General features: G+C 37.0%; 1 protein-coding gene across 4 annotated transcripts in view; it reads right to left on the minus strand.

Moving 5' to 3' along the window:
- Window positions 1–5,789: 5,789 nt before the first annotated feature.
- Window positions 5,790–20,994, minus strand: part of LOC114305829 (DNA-directed RNA polymerase 3, chloroplastic-like) — a 29,472-nt gene continuing 14,267 nt past the window's right edge. For 3 of the 4 annotated variants that reach the window (XM_082911262.1, XM_082911261.1, XM_082911263.1), the window contains 9 exons: window positions 16,774–16,844; window positions 11,930–12,014; window positions 11,662–11,814; window positions 9,381–9,455; window positions 9,204–9,293; window positions 9,017–9,064; window positions 8,812–8,926; window positions 6,652–6,755; window positions 5,790–6,470 (listed from right to left, as the gene is read on the minus strand). In XM_082911262.1, coding sequence (XP_082767388.1) covers window positions 6,360–6,470; window positions 6,652–6,755; window positions 8,812–8,926; window positions 9,017–9,064; window positions 9,204–9,293; window positions 9,381–9,455; window positions 11,662–11,814; window positions 11,930–12,014; window positions 16,774–16,844 — 852 coding nt within the window. In that variant the 3' untranslated portion in view covers window positions 5,790–6,359. Of the gene's footprint in view, window positions 6,471–6,651; window positions 6,756–7,762; window positions 7,861–8,811; window positions 8,927–9,016; window positions 9,065–9,203; window positions 9,294–9,380; window positions 9,456–11,661; window positions 11,815–11,929; window positions 12,015–16,773; window positions 16,845–20,994 lie in introns of all 4 variants that reach the window. The other variant, XR_014357810.1, reaches the window with a different exon arrangement.

The following is a 20,994-nucleotide window of genomic DNA, read 5'->3' on the forward strand; positions in this document are numbered from 1 at the left end:
AGTTTTCTTTTGCCAATCAAAAAAAAAAGTGTGTTTGTAATGGAGTACAAATGAAAGGTTGTAGAGATTGTATTAGTTATTTTTTTCTCCTCCTCTCACCTACATGTAATTTTTCCTTATTTATTATATAAAATGTTACCACTTTATATCATTTTCATAAATTAGTAGAGTAGCTCCTATTCTGAATCTGGCAATCGAGGATAGTGCATTATGGGTAGCTTATAGTTCTGGCCAATCCCTAGTATCTGCTTTCTACAAACATACCAATCTTGACTTTGATGGTAATGTCAGCTACAGAAGTATGGTATGGATCAAATACCTTCCACCTAAAGTGCAATGTTTTGGTTGGCTTGCAAGGAGAAATAAGGTCAAAACATCAGTGTTTCTACATAGATTGGGAATTCTAGATCGAAATACTTCTACTTTATGCATTTTCTATAAAGCTAGTATTAAAACAGATGAACATGTGCTTATCCTTTGCCCCTTGGTATGGAGAGTTTGGTCTAGCCTATTGAAGTGGTGGAAGGTTACTTGGGTGGTGCCTGGTTCTGTTCAAGGCCTGCTTGACTTGTGGTCAGGGTACTGCTGCAAGAAAGCTGAAAGAAGAATTTGGAGTGCAATTCCTCTGGTAGCTCTTTGGTCAATTCGGAAGCACAGAAATGAGTGCCTCTTTCAAGGTTCTCAACCAAAGTTGCAGGAATTACTGGAGCTCATCATTACAAGAATTGCCATCTGGTATAAAGCTACAACCAAGCAGACTCCATTCTTGATTGATGACTTCCTTCATAACATTGCACAAATCAGATTCTGTTTAGGTGGAAGGACTTAGAAGATCTGTTTTGTTGGGGTTTTGTGGGGTGTTTGCATTTTACAGCATAAATCATCCCTCCTACTGAGCAGTTTAAGCTGTTCTGTTTATAGCTCTGGGGTGTTTGCAGCTTAGTCACTTTCTAGCAGCTAGGTGAGTGCTGGATCAGTTTGTGAGTCTGGTGTTTGCAGCTTGTGGATCAGCTTGTGAGTGCTGGACCTGCTTTGCTATGCTATTATATGAGCTATATTTGGGATCTGTTTTACTAGCTGCTGGAAATAAGTCTGGTGGACTCTGTTTGCTCTGTAATTTACTCTGTTTGCAGCTCTGTCTCTTTCTATTCGCAGCTAGTGAGTTTGGTGTTTGCAGCTAAGTGAGTCTGGTGGACTAGTTTGATCTGTTTGCTTGTTGCTGAGTGTAGCTAAGATGGCTATCTTAGTCTTTGTTTTGTTTTTCTGTTTTGTGGGCTTTGCTTCTGTTGTATGCTTATAGTTGGGGTGTTCTTGGTTGGTTTCTCACCAACTTCGGTGGTGCTAGCAAATGATAGGACGAGTTCTTTGGTGCCAACCTAGTTGAGATTATTTAGCCCATTGCGATACTTTTACACTTCCCTCTCTTTATTGGTGTTTGTTTGGTATTTTGTACTCCTTCCATTCATCAATAAAGTTTCTTCTTTACCGTTCAAAAAAAAAAACACTCTAACCTAAGTTCTCGCCTGACTAGGACATAAGTGCCCCTTATGACAACTTGAAACCTGAGTTTATTTTATTAATGTATCTTTCTGCTTATATTTATACTAATACAATAATGCCTTCACATAATAAACAAAATATAATAAGATAATAGTCATCCAAACATTATTACAAATTTTTATCAAACATTTTGTGTTCTACGATTAGTTGTATAGAGATTAGTGCTGATAAAAAAAATAAATTATTAATAATGTTATAATGATCATATTTTTTTTTATAATTTTTTGTTTACTATCTTATATGTGGTTTAAATTTAGAGATATTACTTATTCCTAAATTAAGTTTTCTTCTCCTGAATATTTTAATAATATATTAAAAATTTAGAATTTTTTTTTAATATTATATGAAATTTTAGAATTTCGTTCAACATTACTAAAGTATACATTGATTTTCATTAATTTTTATACAAAATCTCAAGGGATAAGTGAAATGTACTATTTGAGTAGATAACTACAGAACAATCTTAACTTTTTTGGCTTTATAACTTATGAAATCAACAAACATGTTAACAATGAGAGAGAGTGAAATGTACTATTTGAGTAGATAACTACAAAACAATCTTGACTTTTTTGGCTTTATAACTTATGAAGTCAACAAACATGTTAACAATGTGAGAGAGAGAGAGAGAGAGAGAGAGAGAGAGAGAGAGAGAGAGAGAGAGAGAGAGAGAGAGAGAGAGAGAGAGAGAGAGAGAGAGAGAGAGAGAGAGAGAGAGAGAGGTCAATGTTATTAAAATTATAAAAGAGATTTCTTCAATTATATTAAACTTCGGGGAGATAAGTGTAATTTATCCTAAAAAAAAATTGATAGTAGTTTTGAATCACAAAAAATAAATAAATAAAAATAAAAATCTTGCTTGTAAATAAAATATTCAAAAAATTATAAGTAATATTTAATTATCAAAAAACCTCACTTTAAAATTTTGTCTTAAACCCTAGAAAGGTTGAGCCATCCCTTTATGTTAATCAAACTTAAAACAGTTATACATTTTTCATAAAAACAGGTGTTATAAAAAAAAATTAAAAAAAAATGTATTCATTCTATTTGGTTTTAAGTTTCTATATTCAATTTTTTTTAAATTGAGTTTTTTATTTTTATTTTTCATATTTTTTTGTTTTTAGTGAATTTTTTAAAAATATTTTAAATTTTATTTTAATTTTTAGATGCATTTAGATGTACCGAAAAAGTAAAAAATTATTTTTAAAAAGTAATAAATATACAAGAATATGAAAATGTATTGAATTTTTATATTTTTGGTATTTAGTGAATTTTTTATATAAAAAAATCACAAATATTATACTTTTTAATTGTATTTATATTAAGTGTATTAAAAAGTAAAAAATTTGCTTAAACTATTAAAAATTCACTGAAAACAAAATTAGAACTAATAGATACCTTATCTATCTCAAATCCTAACGCAACTGTAACTTATCAAAAATGCATGTTCCTAGATAGAAAGAAAGAAAGAAAGTACTTTCCCTTTCTTGCTTAACAAGTATATTACACGGAAAAAAAACTTCCCATCTCATCTGAAATTTGTATACTAGTTTTACAAATCCTACCTGCCCACTCCTCTATTGCCGCAAGAACTGTGTGTTGAGAGAGAGAAGAGAGAGATGGTGAGTCTTAATGAAGAAGTGAAAGACCTCAATGTTCATGTCTTCAAGTGGAACCAAAAGCTTCACAACATAGAAGAATCACAAGGGTTGTTCATGTTTCGCATCAACAACGCATCCAAGAAAGCAACTCGGATCGAACATGGCGGTGTTAGAAAGATCTACTCAGCATCTTTGTTTGAACTCGAAGCATTATCAACCCTAGACTCTACACAATATTTGGTTTCTCAAGTCATTGAAGACAAACAGTTCCATTCCAAAAACACAGCTATGAATCTGAGAAAAGACATATCTGCATATCTGCTAAGTTGTTTCAAGTTCGATATCGAAACACTGTATCAAAATCCCACAATCGTCATAGTGGTAGATGTTTATATTTCGATAACTATGAGGTATACGCGAAAGAGGGTTGCACCATCACCCTTTTCATGGCGCAAGAAGCGAAAAGTTATAGATGATGATGATGATGATGATGATGATGATGATGATGAATCCAAGGGTCTAAAGAGCAGCAAATTGTCTGTCGAAGAAGTTGAAGAGATTCGTGGTGGGTTATTGACCGACCTGGAGGAACCAATGTCGTGCCATGAGTGTCAAGGGCTTCACGAGATTGACGCTGCGATGAGAGTGAAGGAGTTTGATGGAGACGATGATGAAGAACCAGCTGATGATTGTTCGATTTGTTTGGGGGAGATATGTGCAGGAATGATGGTTGCGATAACGCCTTGCTTGCATATGTTTCACAGAGATTGCTTGTTTAAGTGGTTGCCAAAGACTAGTCGATGTCCCTTTTGTAGGTCATTTTGTGCTACCATGGTTTAGTACTTGTGTGATATTGTGTATTGTGAATATAATATAATACAATACATATGTAGTTATTCTTTGATCTTAACATATGTTTTGTTTGGATACGGATTCTTAGATCTTTCAATTATAAAGACACAATTTTGTTATTATACATATATAGTGGCTCTTTCTTGTTATGTTTTACGTATTGGTGATTTTAATACTGTTGTCATTCTTTGATCTTGTTATGTTTTATTTGTATTTTTTTATTCTATTGATGTCAAAATTTTGTAATATATCACTCTCCTGTTACTTTGATACAGTAAAGTATTTACCACTAATTGTAAAGGCTCTTCGTTCACAAAAAAAATGTAAAGGTGATAAAAACCAAAAAAAAAAAAAAAAAAAAAATCAGCGATGGATGCGCTACTAATTGTAGATGTATCACTATTTTTTCCCGTCACACTCATCTCTCACATTGCATTAAATCAAAAAATTGAAAAAACAAATAAAACAAAATTATTTTTTTTTTTGACAACTGCAACAGCATCGATTAATTTACTTTGATCAAAATTTTTATCATATTTATTTCACTACTCTATATATATAAATAGATAAGCGATGACATGTGACCAAACTTCTGAAAAGCGGTTGCGGTCGTCGTAATGGTTGCGGTGGCGATTGCAGGATGGAAAGGCCGTAGCATAACGGTTGTGATAACCGGAACTGTGATTTTTTTTATTTTTCGCACAATTTGAAAAAAAACTTACCGATACGCATATTTTTTTTTTCAAAATCTCATTTATTGAAGTTTAAAATAGATTTTAATAAATTTTTGTTAATTTTTAAGTATGGTCTAATGTACATATTTTCAAATCACTATAAAAACAATTTTATATATTTTATTTCAATAGTTAATGACTTTAAGAATAATTGATTTTAAATGTTTACAAATTATTTTTGACCAATACACGAACCAACTGAATAAAAAATATTCACAATTATTAAATGATTATAAAAATAAAAATTATGCCTTAAACAAAAAATTTTTTTGAGACATTTTTTTAGACAACACTTTAAAGCTAACTAAAAAAAATTATTTACAATTAAGTATTAAAAATTATTTTTGAATTACTGATTTTATTTATTTTTTAAAGACACTTTTTAGACAACACATTAACAAAATAAAAATATTAAATAAAATGATTATAAAAATAAATGCAACCACCGTTTATATATTTTTTATTTTACATGCTAATGTAATGAAATAAAAATTATAAATAAAAAAAATTCATATAAAATTTTTTCTTTGAATTTAGATCACTTGAATATTTGTTCTTTTTTTGTATTCTTTTATTATTATTTTTTTTAAGAAAGGAAACTATTTAGAATATTATAAAATGGTGTAACGGTTTATAATAAACCGTTACAGCCTGTAATGTCGTTATGTAACACCGAAACGGTCTTTACACATGTGAATTTTTATCACTGCTATAACGGCCGTAACGGGTGACGGTAACCACTACAGCCGTTACGTAACGATTACAGTCAATTTTTAAAACCTTACATATGACATTTGCAACAATCTCTCGCTCTTCCCCCTCTGAAATTGATTCTACAATTGCACGACATAAAAGGTGACCATAACTCTCTGATGGCCAGAATTGGTGGCGGTGTTGGTGGTGGTGGCAGCCGGGAATCAGGAGAAAGAAAGAGAAAAGGGAGAGAAAGGGAAGCTAGCCTGAGTATAAGATTAAAATGCAATAGTAAACACATTTTTATACATTAGATTTCTACTATAATCTTTATGGTTCAGAGAATAAGCAATGATGTGTAAATATATCCCATAAAATTATTTTTTCCAATTGTCGTATACAGGTTACATAATTTGGCTCCATCTTCCCTGCTCTAAAGCACCTCTTCCCATCTATTTTCATATTTCAAATACAAAACTATACAAGACATAGAAAGAATACAAAATTGAATCAACTGGCAAGAACAAAATTGTTACACCTAATTTAGCACCAAGAAGAATCAGCAATGTTGAATCAGAATCCATGCTATTTAGCATTTTTCTATCTTTCCCGGACATCAGCAGAGCACAAGAAACAGGAGTTTTCAACTTCTGAAATCCCACTGTGCAGAGTACCGATTGATTTCCCTAGGTGTAAGGATAAATGATGATCAAACAGGGTTTGTCCTGCAACCTAGGCAACCCTTCCAGCTCTGTGACTTACTTGACAGCACAGGACTAGGCCTTCATAGGAGCAAACCCGAGCTTTCACTTCTCACTGTAAATGTGGTCTTAAGTTCCACCCATGTTCCCGGGGATCCCACTTCAACCATGTTTTTGATACTTTTCTGAAGACTCAAATGATAGAAATATATGTGGACGGGTTAGTTGAAGAAGTACGGAGAATAGAGAACTTGTTGCAAGTTGAAGTCGCCTCTTTCTGGGAGGGGAGGAAATGTCAACTCTGGATATGATCTCTGGAAGCTTTCAAGCAACTGGGTAAAGAGAATCAGAATATTATGTAGATATAAAAGTAAATTAATTCAAAATTTTGATGTCACTTGTATGTTGATGTTCAGATCCATGAAGCAATAATGGCTTTATATGAATAAGGAATTACAACAAAACTACATGTTTTTATTAGTGTGCTCAGGAGAGAGAGAGAGAGATGCTTACATCTTCTAGTATTGATGTTCTATAAAGCTCCACAAACTTTTCCCTGATGATCCGATTCATCCTATCAACGTCACATGCATGCGTCCAGAAAGAGTCATGCACCCCTGCAACAGACAACAACATGAAAACATAAATTTCTCATTTTCTACAAATTCCCCTCCAGTCTTTCCCAAGGAAGAGCCTATAAAAGCACGTCAGAGTTTCAAAAATGTTTGATTAAAAAATTATCTGAAAATAACTGTATGACCAGCATTTGAACATGCATTAAATAGAAGCATTTTAATATAATTATGAATTTCAAAACATACAGCACACTAGTGGGGACATATAAATGCATATTAGACTTGATTCAAGTTAAAGACAACACAAATGGATATTATATATTTGAATTCTTAATATGATCATGTAATATTAGGAAATAAAATGATTTTTTTTTTTTTTTTTTTTTGATAACCGGGTGTCCGGACAAGTTTACGCGTACCTCGCCTAAATCCCAGGACCTTGAAATTAACGACCGGGCAAACCTCTAGTGGCCCCAAGGTTTGAGATGTTTGGCCTTGTGGGTTTTGAACCTACAACCTTTTGGGTGGTAAGCCCTTTGGTTACTTTCTTTACCCACTAAGCCAAACCCTTTGGGGTTTATAAAATGAAATTAATTTATTTCTGACATCCATTAAGAGACTGATTGAGAAGATAGAAGCGGATCTGTGGATTTAGGCAATAAGTTGACTGAAGCCAATCTGTGGATTTAGGCAATAAGTTGACTGAAGCCAATAAATCAGAGTATTTCACTTCGTTGTAGTACAACGCCATTCACCTAATTCACATAACAACTTCTAAAGTTATCAAGAGATTAAGGAACTTCTCCCAGTGGTCAACTCGGAGATGTGTGCAAAAAGAAAATAAAGACGGAAAAATAAAAAAGAGTAGACATTTCTGTAATTGTGGATCCCACATAAAGCATAATCCTAGAGTCCAGACAAATGTTGAACAATTTAGACGACTTGTAATCTACAACTTAATAGATTCAAAGTGTAGAAACACAAAAACAACCACAGAAAATACAGGTGGAACAATGTGAGTGAGACAATATCATTAATGGCAAACCCACCAGCTGATATGTATGGCCAGAATTATTTGATGTGCTTGGTTCTGTGGGGAGATCATTTTTTTCATTTTCAGAGTATGGTACCAACAGTACGAGCTTCCCTACAGGATTGGAGAAAACAGATCACTTAACCAATAAGTTGGCCTCAATTATGCTACATGGACTTGTGTATGCGTATTGGGTGGGGCTATGTGTCCAAGCATTGGACCTTCTTTTCTTAATTTTAGATATATTAAAATATGTATCCAAATATTAGACACAGGGCATGTGGGCAAGTTCCCAACATTTAAAAGCATTGTTTATTGCATAATATCTGCATATAAGATGCCATTATTTAGAAATTTACTTGAAATTAAATAGGATTTAGGGCAAAAAGGAATTCTATCTCCTATCCATGTGAGAAGTTAGAAATTTTCCTTTACTATCAAAAGTGAGCTCCTTGTTCTTTAAACATTGTTACAAATTAGAGAATCCAAGTGTATAATACAGATTCTTCAACTACCTTTCACTTGTCACTTTGTTCCACTCACTTGCTGTAACAGAATTTACATCCATTCTTGGGCTCTTTTTTGCCTCTATAGCTTCAATCAGCTTTATGGCATCCTTCGCAAAATTATTTATGGGATTTGCAGAAATTTGTTAGATCATCGACCCTCTTTATTAGCTAATAAATTCAATAAGGGTCATCTGCAAACCTGGGGCTTGCGGATGAAGCCTTTGAATAGAACATGCCATTGTGAGGCATCTCCATTAAAACTTAAAAGGAGCTTTGGATTTCTTCTGGTAGAATTATATAGCTAGAAACAAATCAAGACACGTTCAATCTTCAAGCAACTCCTAAGATTAAAAGTTCTTGGTGAAGAAATTTATGAAAATATCAATCTGATTTAAAAGCTGCTTTTGATTTCGTATCTGCTGAACATGAACTAAAAAAACTATCTATGATCACATAACATGCCACTTGCTGGATGGCAAACACAGAAGGATAAGATGATCCTTAAAAAATTCAAAGTCTCTTTCTGAATAGGTTTAAGCTTTAAATAAAATGGTACCTGCAAAACGTAATCCAGCATCCCTGCATGCAACAGCAGTCATCATCATGTGTGAACCATCAAGTGAGTGCACAAAATTCGGAGGAAATGCTGTTCTCTGTTTCCTAACCTCAACCTAGAGTTCACATGATAATGAAAGTTATGGCAACGACGGTGTCGGAAAAGAGATGGGAGAATTTCTGACAAAATGATGATATGTACTTACAGAGTCGCCCTCACGCTGCAAAGCCAACACCTGAAGAGAAGTTCTTATCTGCAGCACCACGGTGTGATTTGTTAAATAAGTAATCATAGAATTTAAAAAAAAACAGAGGGAGACCAATATCATTTCACAGATTTTATGAGGAATTACATTTTATGATTTCAAAATACAACTAAATTCAAATACTCACAACATGCCGTTCAGTTTTAAAGTAGGGTTGCACAACAGGAAGACCTAGAGGAGTTGTCCAACGCACTGGTTGATTTTCTGAAGCAATAATCTGTAGAATTTCAATAATCAAGATTCCAAATTAAAAATAGGACTTCTGATCAAATTTAACAGTCCAAAATTTGAAACAAAAGTATACCTTTGCACAATCACCAAGCCAACCCATTATGGCACGTGCAGCTTCGAATATTTCTCCAAGGGCAGACATTGTCACCTAGTTAAAATTGTGGTATTGAAACGAATGATTTTTTTTTTTTTTTTTTTTTTTTTTTGAACGAGTATTGAAAAGAATGATTGAAATGAAAATATTACGATTTGATCAGAGCAGCAAAGTTCTTTTTTAAATCTTGGTATTAAACATCATGTGCCTAAAAATTTAACATTTGAATTAAACAAATGCATAAAGAACAGACTATGTTTCTCTAAAATAAACAAATGCCCCACAGCCACAAACCAATAGATGAGGCACACATGGTCTTCAAACAAGATAAAACCAATGTTTAGGCACATGCCTATGTCAAACACTAATCCCCTGGCAATTTATGTCTTGCAATACATATTTCAAAACATGGTACACTTGCATTCTAAAACAATGAATTTAGTGATTCCAATTTTTCCTATATATTTTTCCTTGACATTTTCCATAGGAGAAAATAAATCAAACAGAATGAATTTAAATCTAGCAGGTGTGCAACAGGACAAAATGTCAAAAAAGGCCAAGCTGCTCCTAGAAATGTGTTTTTAAGTGATTGATTTGTAGGATAATATATGCTACGTTTCATTGGATGTCTAAATGTTTACAATAAATTGGTCTCAAGTTTGTAGTACCTTAATAAATTTCAAGTGTGATCTATATAAATGATAAATCTACCCCTATCAAACCACATTTTAGAGCATGTGTTGTATCACATCCCTGTTCTTGTTTCTCGTACCGAAATGATCCCTGTTCCAAGTAATATTGCTTTGTCCAAAATTACAACATAACTCAATAATTTTCCAATTTAAACCGCCCTAAGAGAATGACGTTGGGTTATGATATCAAAGTTCTAGGGACACTTATGGCATGAGTTCGAACATCGAACACTATGCTATGGGAATGGGGTCACATTTATAGCCTATCATGTATGAAGACAAACTCGAAGTAACGAAAGGGGGGGAGGAGAAAGAAATAGATGGATGGAGTTTTTGTTAACAAATGAAGGAAATTGGGTGTGAAAGATTGATATAAATTGTTGGGCCGATGTTTAAATACCAAAACCTTCCGGGGAAAATTGTTTCTCCCAAATGCTTCCCTCTTTCCCTTCCCGTCATGCTTTTGCCAGCTGAACACCACCCATATGTAAGGAAAAATTTAGAGTCATTATTTTTCTTCTTTTTATTTTCCTCGACTCTGCTAAACCAAACGAAAGGATGAAGGACTACATTCTTTTCCCAGGGGTTCTTCCATCACTATTATCTTTCCTTCCTCCTCGCTTTTTCATCCCTTACAAAATCCTAGAATAAGGAAACATGGAAGCTTCATGTGATGGAAAGTTACAACTTGAAGTAGCACCACGAGTAAAAGCTAAATGAGTGACGCATAAGTCTTGGTCAAGATCAAAATACAAGCAAATGCTTCACATGAATATGTAACCTAAACTGTGCCAACTCACACTCAGTTGTGTGCATGGATAGACCCATGCTGAATTAATCATTTGGTGGGATGCTCAGCACAAGCTAATCAAAAGAGAAACTTGCTAAAGAAAGGTACCACTCAACTCCTAATACATGGTAAGGGATGGTTGTGATTTTTAGAGTTATAGTTTTCTATAGGGCACTGCTAATTGTCCAGTAATGTTCATTGGAGCTTACATTGTCCCCACAACCTCAGCATCTAGAAGCAATCTCATCACCTACAAAAGCTGGGCTCCTTACCATATTTCAACTATCCATCACATGAACCAAGAGAAATCTTTCTTTTGATGTAAAAGGATCAATTGAAGGAACTAAATCTTGTTTTTTATGAACTTCATCTCTATATTTGAGCAAATTTTCTGTGTCATTAAAGCCATTTTTGCATGGTATGAACTAGTTGAGTGAGGAAGCCTACTAACCTAGGTTGGCCAATCACTTATATCAGTGATGGATAGTAAATCAAATCTCCAATTTCAATCTTTTTCACTTATTAGGTGCCAGAGGTTCAAAATATGCCAAAAACATGGGTCAAGCATGGCCAATCATGAGAAACAATAAAATGCCAACTACATTAATGAATTGATTTTCACTGTAACCTTGACTTTCTAATGAATTTTCTTTAGCGTGAAGAATCAAAATATTTTCTGTTTTCATGACATAAGCAACAATATTAAGGACATTGAAGTGGAAATTATGTTCTCTAATGCTAACAATCTAACCCTATTTTCTAGTCAGTGGACGCTTACTTTAGCAGCATAGCAAGCTGCATTAAAAAGTAGGCCATCATCAGTAATTTGACCCTTCTCCTCTAATCTCCTTTTGATCTGCTCTCGTGCGCCAACATAAGTAACGCCATATACTGAAGTCATCACTGTCTGTTTCACTAGTTTCCTATCCACCTGAAAGCTAACAAAGTTAAAGGTCATTATCTAGAATTCATCATCTTATAAATATGTAATGTGGTCTAAAACTCAAACATTTCAGGGAAGTGAGGGAGAAGTAAAAGAAATCAACCTGTCCAATTAAGAGCTTGGCTAATAAAGCATTTGGACTAGTTGCAGGATCCTTATTGCTGTCCCTTACCATGATATCATGAACCCTGCCAGATTAAACTGTTGCTTTTTAAGGGTTGTAAAAATATATGTATTATTGATTGATGAATGTTGTTGTATTTGATAATTCTGTCTATTACAAATGGTTCCTTATATAGATGTAGGTGTAGTGGAGTAGGTGGTGGTAGGTGAGGAGTAGGTGAGTGTAGTAGGTGAGTGTGTGGTAGGTGATGGTAAGTGTGTGGTAGGTGATGGTAAATTTTAACAGCCCCCCGCAAACTCAAGGGGGATAGGAACTAACCAACTTGAGTTTGGAGAGAGTAACAAAACAAAAAAATAAGCTGACAATTAAAAATGGGATAGGAGACACTGTATGGTCGTGTCGGACCGTTGTAACAGACAGTTTACGGGGTCATGTCGGACTGTTGTAGCAGACACTGTGTGGTCGTGTCAGACCGTTGTAGAAGACAGTTTATGGGGTCACGTCGGACCGTTGTAGCAGGACAGTTTACGGGGTCATGTCGGACCGTTGTAGAAGACAGTTTACGGGGTCATGTCAGACCGATGTAGCATGACAGTTTACGGGGTCATGTCGGACCGTTGTAGCAGACAGTTTACGGGGTCATGTCGGACCGATGTAGCAGGACAGTTTACGGGGTCATGTCGGACCGTTGTAGAAGACAGTTTACGGGGTCATGTCGGACCGATGAAGGAGCTAACCGGAATTAATGTCGGGACAGTTTACAGAGTCTTGTCGGACCCATAAAGGAGCTAACCGGAATCAATGTCGGGACAGTTTACAGAGTCTTGTCGGACCCTTAAAAAATACACTGTATGATGGTGTATATAGGCTGCCCAAATATATATATATATATGGATATATATAGTGAGCCCTCAAAAGTCGCGCCCTCAAAAGGCGCGCCCACTTCATCAAAAGGCGTGCCCGACAGAAAGCGTCGAGCCATCAAAAGGTGAGCCGGAGACGCGACGAGGCACGTGAGCGACAGAGTGGCGTGTCGGCCGCGTCGTCAGTGTCGATATAAACCAATGCGGAGGCTGTGGAAACCAAACCAGGCTGAAACCTCTGAACTTTGTCAGACTGAAACACTCTGAAAATACTCTGGATCCAACCCTTCTCTAAAAAACTCTGCGTTTTCGGAACGAGAAACTTTGTAACACTTTATAGCCCAGAAAATGGCCTCTTCTTCCCGGAGTCTGCTCACTCTCTTTCCAGACCTCAACGAGTCAACAAGAGAGATAACTGGTGCGGTGGCACTGGAACCTCAACCAAGCGCCCCGGGGTTTGCTCCGTTGAACTTTCCGATGCGGTCTGTGGAGCAAAGAATGGCAGTGCAGTCGGATGTGGAGGCCAATCAGTATACTTTGAAGTCATGTGTGGAAACCATGACTGCGGTTACAAACTTGTCGAACCGGCTGCAGAGTAGGGCAAATGAGGTGCAGCAGTTAAACTCCCAGCTGGCTCTGCTCCAACGCATGTATAAGGATGCGCGAGCAGAGATAAGTGTGCTAAAGGCGGAAAACAAGGAGCTGAAGCGGAAGGCCACCGTGATGTTCCGATTTGGAGGTCCGCCATATGCTGCAGTGGAGGAGCAGGGGGGAGTGCTTGGTGGATTAGGAAGCACAGAGGCAGCACCGTCAACGACCGCCCAGGACGGAGGCAAGAAGAAAAGACCGGCGGCAGAGTAGAGAAGGGAAAAATCCCACTGTTTGTTGTGATGGTGGTCTTTGCTGTTTTTTTGTTTTTTTTTTTTTTTTTTTTTTGTTTTTGTTTTTTTTTTTTGACCGGGGTTGATCCCGGCATGAAGAAATGACAAGTGTGTGGAATGTTTGTGGTGTTATTTGGTGTTGTTGTTTTGTTTAAGAATAAAAATAAAATAAAATAAAACAACGGAGAAAGAAAATAGATAAAAATATTTGGGAATGCTCACTAACGAGTTGTAGAATAAGGAAATATTGATGAAAAAATAAAATAAAATAAAATAAAATAAACAGAGAGATAGGAAAAATATATTATAATAAAAAATATATATATAAATATATATATATATATATTAAAATAAAAGAAAAGTGAGAAATAACGTGCATGTTAAAATTGATGTATTATTGATTGATGTATTAATTTTATTACAATGATTCATGATTCCTATATATAGAAGAGGGTGAGTGTGTAGCTGTTTACGTGTAGCTTTGTCTGGTACTCATGACTTGAGCATTATACAACTCCAAATAAAATAAAGCAAAAGAGGGGGACAATAAAATAAAGCAAAAGAGGGGGACAAAACCATGTGCATAGGTCTGCCCTCAATGTATCTCTGTGTGTGGGTGGTGCCCTGAGTGTGTCATTGTAACAGAATCTACTTTACCATAGTGCAACACATGCGGGCAAAGATAGTGATTTAGAAAGCCTGCAACAGGTACCAAGTGTGTCTGTAGCTTTCCACCAGTAAACATTACTTTCATGCCATTAGAGGACCAGAGCTCACAAGCCCATAAGAATTGCTCCCATGTGTAGAGATCTACTGGAAATATATCAGGATGATCATAGGAAATAACTCATCATAATGGGTGCGCAAATGCTCTTTAGCTTGCAATATTTCTTCTAACAAGGTTTGCACACAATACGTGCAGCTTCCAGTTCCAGTGCCTCACTGGAGACATTCTCCTTCTCCCAGCTGACCAAATGCACACAAAAGGGAAACTCATCGACTCGAAGGTGTTGGGCGTGAAGGTGGTGGACTCGAAGAAATTTTAAGGTATGTGTAGAAAATTCTAGAGGACTAGGTTGAGGTCCGGCGGGCGGCCAAGGCAAGGTTGCCGCCCGCCGGTGAAGCGAGAAATACGAAGGTCTTAACCTTGCTCTGATACCATGTAAAAATATATGTATTATTGATTGATGAATGTTGTTGTATTTGATAATTCTGTCTATTACAAATGGTTCCTTATATAGATGTAGGTGTAGTGGAGTAGGTGGTGGTAGGTGAGGAGTAGGTGAGTGTAGTAGGTGAGTGTGTGGTAGGTGATGGTAAGTGTGTGGTAGGTGATGGTAAATTTTAACAAGGGTCATGAATGCAGCGTTAAAATATTAACAACAAAATAATGCATGAGACAAAAGATCAAAGCCTCCTCTCCCAAACCTCCCTTCCCTTCTCCTTTTTTTATTTGGTTGAGAATGGAGAGGGAAGGGTAAGAAAGGGGTTACTAGTTTATGACTTTGCCCAAATATATTTACAAAAGTGCTTTTTCAAGGCAAGAAGGTGATGTAGAAGTTGATTAAGTATAAGGTTCCACCTTCCCTTCCTCCTGTTCGCTACTGGGTGAAAAGGGTAGGTGGTACCATGGAAACTCTCCCCCACCCTTTTTCCTTCCCCATCTATTTTCCTGCTATCAAATACTAGAAACACCAAATGTTGTTTAGAGGCCAGAAGTGATGAAGTGTAAGGTTCCTCCTTTCCTTCCACCTGTTCACTGTTGGGTGAAAAGGATATGTTGATCCAAAGAAACTTGTGGGTATCTATATTATGCTTGGCACATGGCGAGCCCTACGGGCGTCCCGTCAGCACCACTACACATTCACGTGGCAGACCCCTAAGGCACCACGATGAGTATGTAATCACCACTACACACACACGTGGCAGACTCCTGAGGCACCGATGAGTATGTCATCACCACCACACATCCACATGGTAGACTCCTGAGGCACCACGATGAGTCGGGGTCATATGCCAAGCCTAAGCAAGGGCATGCACACCACCAAGTATGAAAACAAGGCCACAGCCTACTTAGATAGAGCTGGCTCACCTAAAGCTCTCCATGACCCTACATAACTCAAGAAATATATTCTCTACCCGCTCACCCCAGCTCCATAGCAACATAGTGGGACTCTTGACTCACCTAAATTTACTTAGCTACTCAGGATGAGCCCTTGACTCATCCATGCACTCACCCTCTTGGCTACTTAGGTTGGGAGCAAGACCCAAGCACTCCCCTTGGGATCACTGGAGGATTGTGGATTGGAGGCTAAGACCTCAGGATCGTCCAAGGTCGTGTAGTTGTCTTCCTGCAGTGACAACTCTCCCTTTGACCTGGCTTAGAGACAGGGACGTTGACCTTACACTTACATCTAATGCACATATGATACACCTCTCAAGATATCATACCTACAGCTGCAACTCCTATGATGCAACCTTCCCAAGGACCTGAATCATAGGGCACAACTAGTAGGGCTAATATCACCCTCCTGTCAAGTCGAGGAGAACTCGCCACCTGTCTTGAGGTTGCTTGGACTCCAATACTCATGGAGTCTCTATAACGGCATCATATGTGCAGCCACAATAACACAACAAGAGCAACAAGAATCATAAAATATACACTAAGTGTTCAAAGTCCCTCACTGCCACCCCTTTCCTCTCTAAGCTTGCCTTGGTCTTCTCCTCTTCCATCTCCGGTGATCTCAAGGCATTGAAGTGCCTACCATCTTCCCAGAAATCATAGACCGATCACCTCTAATCTCTATCACCCACAAAACTCTCCCCCTCTTTTTTTTCCTACCCCTTCTCCTTTCCTTCTATCAAATACTAGAAACTCTCTTCATCCATCATCTGGAAAAGACAGAAAGGGGAATGAAAAGGAAAAGAGAATTGAGATTTCTCCCTCTTCCTTTCCCCTCCCCTTTCCTCTTCAACTATGAATTGCCACAGAAATACAGACTATAAGCTATCATAGGGTTTATAATAGCTTAAAGAGAACAATGATTGGATTCCAAGTTCACAATAGATACCAGTATACCTTGCAGCAATTTCGGAATAAACATCAGCAGGTTTCTCTCCAGCAACTAAGTTGACAGCAGCTGCTTCCAACTGTACAAACAGAGCCACCATAGAGAAGGCAGAGGATGTGAATGTACTCTAAATCAATTAGCAATGCCAAAACTCCACGCAAAACTAATTAATTAATAATAAAATGTGCCAAAAAAACAATTGAAAGCAGAGGTTACAGCATTAACTCCAAATATGACCACAAAAAATAAATTGAACATAAAATACTAGGCAAGACTTGAAGCTTAAATCTATGAATTCCATACTCAATTCACCATGGAAATAGAATAAATGTGTACAGCCATTGCATGAACCATAAAAGCAAGCCTCCTAGGCAGATAAGAGAAGAAAACATAAAAGCAAGCTTCCATGGCTGGCGCATCAGGGGCTGCTGCTGGAAATTTGTGTTAATGCATATAATTAGATAGTGGCATGTATAGAATATGATAGTGGTGTTGGTGGTAGATAGTGGCATGTATAGAATATGATAGTGGTGTTGGTGGTAGATAGTGGCATGTATATAATATGATAGTGGTAGATAGTGGTAATATATAATATGTAAGTGGCATATAATGGGTTATAATGATGTTTGTAATATCTCCTATATAAGGAGTGTCATTTGGTCTTGTAAAATAAGAAGTTTTAAATATAACAGAAATATATTCCTTCTTCCTCATATTTTTTCGGAGTTCTTCTTCCTCATATTTTCTAAGTTGGTATCAGAGCTACAAAAAACACAGCAGCCCTAAAACCATCATAGCCATGTCGGAAGTCACGTCCGAAACCACTTCAACCCCTGCCGCTGCCATTCCGGTGAAAACGTCAAACTCTCACTCTGTCCAAATCACCGCCATCCGCCTAAATGGTGATAATTTTCTCCGCTGGTCACAATCTGTCCGGATGTATATCCGTGGGCAAGGAAAGATCGGTTACATCACTGGTGACAAGAAGGCTCCTGCTGTTAATGATCCGCTGTTCGACAGTTGGGACGCTGAAAATTCCATGTTTATGACATGGTTGGTCAATTCCATGGAGGAGGATATAAGCTCTAATTACATGTGCTATCCTACTGCACAAGAATTGTGGGATAATGTTAGTCAGATGTATTCTGACCTAGGAAATCAATCTCAAGTTTTCGAATTAACTTTGAAGTTGGGAGAGATTCGTCAAGGAGATGATTCCGTCACCAAATATTTCAATTCATTGAAAAGGTTGTGGCAGGATCTTGACATCTTCAACACATACGAATGGAAATCGGTTGACGACTGCAACCACCACAAGAAAACTGTGGAAGACAGCCGTATTTACAAGTTTCTTGCCGGCCTCAACATTGAGTTCGATGAAGTGCGAGGAAGAATTATTGGCAGACCTCCTCTCCCATCCATTGGCGAAGTATTTGCCAAAGTCAGAAGGGAAGAGAGCCGAAGGAGCGTCATGCTTAAGAAAAAAGGTACTGGTGAATCAATTGAAATTTCTGCTTTAATTAGCGATGCTGCGGCCAACAAGGCTGCAAATTACCAGCGCAGGTTTGATGATAAGCCACGGGTCTGGTGTGATTTTTGCAACAAGCCTCGCCATACACGCGAAACGTGTTGGAAGATCCATGGCAAACCTGTCAACTGGAAAAGCAGCAAACAAGGAGAGAAGAATCGTAGCTTTCCTACCACTAATGAAGCCGATTCAGGTCCCTTCAACAAAGAGCAGATTGATCAACTCTTAAAGCTAATAAAATCCAACTCCTCATCCGGTACTCCTAGTGTTTTGTTGGCACAAACAGGTAGAAATCCTAAAGCCTTCTCTTGCCTAAACTTCTCTCCGTGGATCATAGATTCCGGTGCCTCCGATCACATGACTAGTTTTTCCCATTTATTTAGTACCTATTTCCCTTGTTCTGGTCATGACAAAATCAGAATAGCCGATGGTAGTTTTTCACCTATTGCAGGAAAAGGATTTATTAAACTAACTGAGAAAATTAATCTCAATGCTGTTCTTCACGTCCCCAACTTAGCCTGTAACCTTTTGTCTGTCAGTAAACTATCTAAGGATTCTAATTGTCGTGTTACATTTTTTGAATCCCATTGTGAATTTCAGGACCAGAACTCGGGGATGATGATTGGGCGTGCTAGGATGCTTGAAGGTCTTTACTACTTTGATGAAGTACCTGTTAGTAATAAAAAAGCTCAAAGCTTTAATAGTACTAGTTCAATCTCTGTTCGAGAAACAATAATGCTATGGCACTATAGGCTAGGACATCCTAGTTTTCTTTATCTGAAACATTTACTTCCAGAATTATTTAAAGGGATTGATTGTTCTTCTTTTCATTGTGAAAGTTGCATTTTTGCAAAATTTCATCGCTCTACTTATTTGCCAAAACCTTACCAGGCTTCCAAACCTTTTTATTTGATTCATAGTGATGTTTGGGGCCCTTCTAAAATCACTACTCTTTCTGGTAAAAGATGGTTTGTTACATTTATTGATGACCATACCCGCTTATGTTGGATTTATTTGATGAATAAAAAATCTGACGTGAAAAATTTATTCACAAATTTTTACAATATGATTGAAAACCAATTTCAAACCAAAATTAGTATTTTACATTCTGATAATGGAACAGAATATTTCAATGAGCAGTTGGGTGAGTTTTTGGAAAAAAATGGGATTTTTCATCAATCTACATGTCGGGATACCCCTCAACAAAATGGCATTGCAGAACGAAAAAATAAACATCTACTTGAAGTAGCACGTGCTATAATGTTTTACATGCATGTTCCTAAATATTTATGGGGTGAAGCAATTTTAACAGCCTCTTATTTGATCAACAGGATGCCTATAAAGGTGTTAACATACAAAACACCTTTCGATTGTCTCAAAACTTTTTTTCCTGACACGAGGTTGTTTTCTGATTTACCCGCCAAAATTTTTGGATGTACTGCCTATGTTCATGTTCCTAGTCAATTTCGTTCAAAACTTGACCCCCGTGCTATAAAATGTGTTTTTTTGGGTTATTCCTCAAACAAAAAGGGGTATAAGTGTTTCGATCCTCAAACCAAGAAATTTCATGTGAGTATGGATGTGTCATTTGTGGAAACAAAATCCTATTTCCCCAACACTTCTCTTCAGGGGGAGACAAGTGGAGTAGAAGACCGTTTTTGGGATATTTCTATCCCGCTCCCCAATGTCATTTATCCTACACAAAAACCACATCTGTCTGATAATGATCACTTAGGAGAACCAAGTTCTATGGTGCCTAGTCAAGAAGATTCTTGTTTAGGGGGAGAAGTACTACAAAATGATCTAAATCCTGAGCTTCAGGTTTATACTAGGAAGCGATTTCATCTGAGGAATAATGACCCGAATGTCCATCCTAATGACCCGAATGTCCACCCGAGTTCTGGCATCAAAATTTTAGGTAATCCTATTCCTTCTATTTCCGACCTTGATGTTCCTATAGCAATTAGGAAAGGTGTCCGAAATTGCATTAAACATCCTATTGCAAATTACCTCTCCTATCAAAGACTGTCTAAAAACCATAGAGCTTTCACATCTAGGATTTCACACTTGTTTGTTCCAAGGAATATACAGGAAGCATTGGATGATCCAAATTGGAAATTAGCAGTCATGGAGGAGATGAATGCTTTAAGGAGAAGTGGTACTTGGGAGATAGTTGATCTACCCAAAGACAAGAAAACAGTTTGGTGTAAATGGGTGTTTACGATAAAATGTAACGCAGATGGAAGCGTTGAGAGATACAAGGCGAGACTGGTGGCTAAAGGCTTCACTCAAACTTATGGGATCGACTATCAGGAGACGTTTGCTCCTGTTGCTAAAATAAATTCCATCAGAGTACTGTTATCTCTTGCAGTAAATTCAGATTGGCCTCTACATCAACTTGACATTAAAAATGCATTTCTCAATGGTGATCTTGAAGAGGAGGTGTTCATGAGCCTACCGCCGGGATTTGAGCAGAGACTTGGAAGCGATAGAGTATGCAGATTGAACAAGTCATTATACGGACTCAAACAATCACCAAGAGCATGGTTTGAACACTTTGGGAAGGCAGTTATCAGTTGTGGCTTCTCGCAGAGTCAAGCAGATCACACAATATTTTATAAACATTCAAAAAACAGTAAAATTGCAATTTTGATTGTTTATGTTGATGACATCATTTTAACTGGTAATGATGAAGCAGAGT

The sequence above is a fragment of the Camellia sinensis genome, unplaced genomic scaffold (genome assembly GCF_055761805.1).
Source record: "Camellia sinensis isolate YWXY unplaced genomic scaffold, ASM5576180v1 Unanchor10, whole genome shotgun sequence".
Lineage (NCBI taxonomy): Eukaryota > Viridiplantae > Streptophyta > Magnoliopsida > Ericales > Theaceae > Camellia > Camellia sinensis.